General features: G+C 41.9%; 1 protein-coding gene across 1 annotated transcript in view; it reads right to left on the bottom strand.

The window, feature by feature from the left end:
• CCDC15 (coiled-coil domain containing 15) overlaps nucleotides 1-5,498 on the bottom strand; it is an 18,018-nt gene that overhangs the window by 11,610 nt on the left and 910 nt on the right. Inside the window, exons 2-3 of the mRNA XM_072426132.1 lie at nucleotides 4,553-4,702; nucleotides 389-598 (exon numbers count right to left, since the gene is read on the bottom strand). Coding sequence (XP_072282233.1) covers nucleotides 389-598; nucleotides 4,553-4,702 — 360 coding nt within the window. The remainder of the gene's footprint in view (nucleotides 1-388; nucleotides 599-4,552; nucleotides 4,703-5,498) is intronic.

Here is a 5,498-nt window from a genome sequence, read left to right as displayed (position 1 = left end):
AATTAAAATATTTTGTATTGGATTCAATACAAAGTCCTGTATCCAATCCAATACAAAATAATACAAAATATATTTATGTGGTTTGGTCTATAGGTATGTGAAATGTGAAGGTATTTAAGCTGATTTTTGTGTCTTTTATTTAATTTTATTAAAAGTAATTTTTTTTTTTTTTTTTTACATGATTGTGCATTTCAAACATTTTTTATATTCATGATATCTACTAGAACCCTGTTCGGACATATTTCTGTAAGTTACAGGTCTACAATTAAAAAAAAAATTTCATGAAAAACAGTGTACCGCTTTTGGTACAGAAATCTAGACATCAGTGTAACGCTCAGGAGGTTAAAAGCAGTTCCAGATTGTGAACACACAAACGGATGGTACTTACGGTCTCAGAATGTTCTTTGAATAAACGATTTCCATTTTCATCTGCTTCCTCCCCCTCATCATCATCGCCAATTTTCTGTGCAGTGACGAAACGGACCCGAGGACTACCAATGGCAACTTGTGCATTACGGTAAGTACAGGTATTTCTCTTCGGAGTAAAGTGCATGGCAGCATCTGAAGACTGTTTGACGATAAAACCCTCGCGTGTCAACTGATAAAGAGAATCAGAGAAAGGAAATGAGTCTGAAAAATGCCAACATATTTGATGGAAATGTCAAAAAATCTATTACCTGTTGGGTTAGACTTACACAGGTTCAGATGGGCATCTAAGAAGTGTAAGACGCCCCGAAAGAGTTGGAGCTTGCCGTTACCTCTTGCCTCCCCCCCATTCTCATTGTCCTATCACTGAAATTCACTTTAAGATCATTACATAGAACAAGGGGGTGCTCTTTGCGTCTGGAGGAAAATAAGTTTAAGCTTTGCATAATGAAGGGGTTTTTCACTGTAAGGTCTGTGAAAATGTGGATTCGGCTCCCTTAGGATGTAGATTTAGCAAGTTCTATAGATTGCTTTAAGAAAAAGCTGGATGATTTCTAGAAGCACAGAATATAACTGGGGATTAAAGCTTTAAAAGTAAAGATAACAAAGACTGCTGATCCAGGGAACACCTGATTGCCTCAGGGAATCGGAAAGGATTTTTTTCCCGTTGCAGCAAATTGTACCAAGTTTTTTTTTTTTTTGCCTTCCTTTGGATCAGCTATGTCTATAGGTTTTTATCTGGGATATGTTTATTTCCCTAGTGGTTGAACTTGATGGACTTTTTTCAATTTGACCTACTATGTAACTATGAGATGGCCTGTCTTACCGATCTACCACAGGAAGGAACAGCCAAGCTATGTAAATCAGCTGCAACTGCAGGCTTTTGAAGCTTTTAGATAACTGCATATATCCCTAAATGATAGCTTTTCTTTAAGCACATTCTCAGCTTGGGATCGGGGTGGAGTAGAAGGAAGCAATGAAAGTCAATGGGCTAGAACAGTGTGCCAAGACCTATAGGCTGCAAGCAGAATTTAGTGCCCATTGTTTGCTTTTTATTGCAGAAATAAGAAAAAACTTTTTTAACTGTTTGTCAATCAATTTTAGGAGAAGACCACAACAGGCCCCAGCTGTCCTGTTTAAAGCAATATCTCTGTTCATTTTTAGCTTGATATATATCTGTTTATATATGTGAGCACTTTAAGCAAGATATTTAAACTGGGGGTGGTTTTATAGATGATGGGGGACATTCACATCTCAGTTCAAGAATATCATATGACAATCCAGTAAAGAATTATTCAGGGGAGATAAGAAGTGACTGTGACTACATGGAGCACTTGATGTCCATTTGTTGGAAAATTGCTGTTAAAATAAATGTCAATGAAAAGGGAAGGAAGTAGTAATCACACATTAAACCTCATCTGAGTCACACGGTATACTGCGGCTGGTCCTCAAATGGGGAAAATTCTCATCATTCCTCGTTTTGAGTGAAAAATCTATCTGACTATAAATGTAAAAAATGAGTAATAAATGTACTGGCCAAATAGGTCATAACCGTGCCAGCTAGGAGACAGAACGGTGTGCACACTGTGAGCTTCTCTCAATGATGGTTAGCAGCAAGCTAACCATTTCTGGTTTTATTTGCTCTCTGGATACCCAACATGATCTGACTCCTCCCCTATTATTATTAAACAGGATTTATATAGCGCCAACATATTAAGCAGCACTGTACAATAAATAGGGGTTGCAAATGACAAACAAATACAGACGGAGAGGATCCTGCCCCAAAGAGCTTACAGTCTAGTAGGTGGGGCATTTAACACACAATAGGAGGGGAGATATGTAGTGGTGGGAAGTAGTGACGGTTTCAAAAGACAGAAGAAAAAATGGGTTTGAGGGCTCTTTTAAATGAGCAGAAAGTAGGAGCAAGCCGAATAGGATAAGGAAGATCATTCCAGAGAATTGGTGTAGCCCTAGAAAAAGCTTGTACATGTGATGAGGTTATGAGTGAAGAAGTCATTAGTAGGTCATTGGAGGAGTGAAGAGAGCGGCTGGGGGAGTATTTTTTTTTATCAGGTCAGAAATGTAGGTGTGACAATAACTGTGGAGGGATTTGAAGCAAAGCACAGAGTTTGAATTTGAAGAGTTTGAATTTGATTCTAAGGTGAAATGGAAGCCAGCGTGAAGAACTGCAAAGAGATGCAGTGGAAGAGGAATGGAGGGAAGGATGGGCGAGTCTGGCTGCAGCATTCATAATAGATTGTAGAAGAGAGAGTCGGGTTAGTGGAATACCAGCGAGGAGGAGGTTACAGTAGTCTAGACAAAAGAGATAAGAGCGTGTACAAGGAGTTTGGTGGTCTCAGGGGACAGGTAGAAGCAGATTGTGGAGATATTGCATAGATGAAAGTGACCGGACCGGGATATGTTCTAAATATGGGGGGTAAATGAGAGGGCCGGGTCAAAGGTGATGCCAAGACAACGTGCCTGAGGGGAGGGCCGAATAACAGTGTTGTTAACAGTTAGGAATATGCCAGGGGGAGATTTGGAATTTGTCAACAGTGTCAAAAGCAGAGGAGGGAAAAATTGCCTTGAGACTTAGCTCTGATGAGGTAATTGGCCACTTTAGTAAGGGATGTTTCAGTGGAATGGGCAGCTTGAAAACCAGACTGGAGAGGGACAAGGAGAGAGTTGGTGCTCAGGTAATGGGTGAGTGTTTTGTAGACGAGGCGTTCAAGAAGTTTGGATACATATGGGAGAAGGGAGATAGGACGGTAGTTAGAGGGTATGGAAGGGTCTAGTGAGGGTTTCTTCAGGATAGGGAGAATTATGGCATGTTTGAAAGCGGAGGGGTATATACGAGTAGAAAGGGAGAGGTTGAATAGTTTGGTTAGGTGGAGGAATGGGCACAGAGTAGTTCAGAGGGAATTGGGACAAGCGGGCAGGTAGTAGATGGAGATGATGAGAGGAGACTTCACCTACGGTAGACAACAGCAACTATGAGGGATAAGAGGCTGAAGAGACAGACAGAGTGGACTTCAAAAGAGGTGAAAATGAGAGGGGGCAGGGTAGGGAGGACTCTGTATATACAGTTAGGGGAGAGAATGAGACCAACACCACCGCCTACTCTATTGCCAGGTCTAGGGGTATGTGTGAAGTGCAGGCCTCCATAGGAGAGAGCAGCAGCAGAGGCAGAGTCAGAGGAAGGAAGCTCCCTTCCCAGCATAACTGCCCCTGATCTGCCCCATTCATTGAATTCTAGTTCTTCTAATCCCTTAGTACTGCCTCATCAACATATGGGCAGTACCACAAACTCCTGTTTTCAGGAAGCTATGTACGGTACTGTGCTGATGCCTCCCACTAACCTTGATCTACGCATGCTGCATAGAGCAGAAAAGAAACCCGGTGATGATGTCACAGGGCCTAAAATAAGGTATATAATAAAAACAAAAATGTTTCATTTAATCATTTAGTTAGCATATTGGTGAAGAGGGAGGAAAGATTTGATGTATATATAAGCTGCAACTAAACTTTAAAAACAATCCGGAAATATGTATTTTTGTATAAAGCCAGATATCTGAGAATACCCCTGGGTACTGCTGCATACACGCATTCAATCTTTCGCTGAAAACAATCTTTCGCAATCTTTCCAGCAACAAAACAGTGACAGTCGAACAAACGTGCGACGTACACATGGCGCCGCTTTGTTTTATGAAAAGGGAAGTGGGGAGAACGAGCGAGGGGCACACAGCTGTGTTCTTCTGTACTGACTTGTACAGCAGTTGTTCATGTGTCCGGGATCCAGGAATGGCATCAGGTGACTGCTGTACTTACATCGTTCCTGGCCAATCAAGATGGCCGAGGATCTGAAAACTAGAACAGAGTTGGGTGAAGATGATTTGCAGTACACAACTGCTGTGCTATAGTGCCTAGATTGTGAGCTCTTTAGGGCAGGGTCCTCTCCTCTTCCTGTGTTACTGTCTGTATCTATCATGTGAAACTCCTATTTAATGTACAGAGCTGCATAATATGTTGGCGCTATGTGTAATAATATTAGTAATTATTCTATCACCATATCCTGTCACAAATCTGCCAATAGCATGGACATAAGGGTAACCTATTGGGCACTTACAGCATCGTATGATTTCTGTAGCTGGCGCCGCTTCTGTTGTTTGGCATGCTGATTAACCCTTTGCTTGACTTCCCCCCGGAAACGAATCAGCCGCTGCTCTTTCTCCCGCTGATACTGCAGGATTTGTTCTTCAACTTCCTCCGCAGACACCTAAAAACAAATAAAGTATTTATTATTTAAATTATTAATTAATAAATAATTAATTATTAATTAATTAAGCCCTCATTTTTTCCATTTTGATTTGGGTAGAGAACCCAAACCCAACTTTTTTTTTGTTTTGGGGGTGCAGTGGTGCGCTTTATCAAGACAATGGCTGTGCACCTGAAACACAAGGTCAGTATGGAACCAAAGTAAAGTGATTTTCAATGAACTGCCAGTGCTGACATTTTTGTCTTTTGGATTTGCATGGCATCATTACTGTTGTGTATTGCACACTTCTGTATTCAGTGAGGAGTTTGTCCGGGATATGCTACAAATGATTCAGGTTGTTTGGATTCCCCCCAGATTGTGGGCTGTGTCCAGCTACAGCTCATTCTGCTGACACATAGGGTCCCCAAAATGCAGTGCAGAAGGGACACAGACATCCAATACTCATGGTAATATAACATCCAAAAAGATACTTCGTTTTAAGTTCTGTATGACAGCAAATACCAGAAGTCTAGGTAACAAGGGGAAGTATTATTACTGTTTTTTTTTTAAGCATTTATTTTTTATCTTTATATTGAAGGTCAACACAAAGAAGAGTGAGGAGCAGTTTGCAGGGATTAGTCACAGTAGGTCCCAGTAGGAAATGCCAAATGTGGCCCCACAAGGGGAGCCGGACAGAGGACGCCCCTCCACCCACAAGGGGAGCCGGACAGAGGACGCCCCTCCACCCACAAGGGGGGCCGGACAGAGGACGCCCCTCCACCCACAAGGGGGGCCGGACAGAGGACGCCCCTCCACC

This window comes from Pyxicephalus adspersus, chromosome 11 (genome assembly GCF_032062135.1).
Source record: "Pyxicephalus adspersus chromosome 11, UCB_Pads_2.0, whole genome shotgun sequence".
Classification (NCBI taxonomy): domain Eukaryota; kingdom Metazoa; phylum Chordata; class Amphibia; order Anura; family Pyxicephalidae; genus Pyxicephalus; species Pyxicephalus adspersus.
Note: the sequence above shows the minus strand (reverse complement) of the source record. Positions and strands in the feature narration are given on the sequence as shown.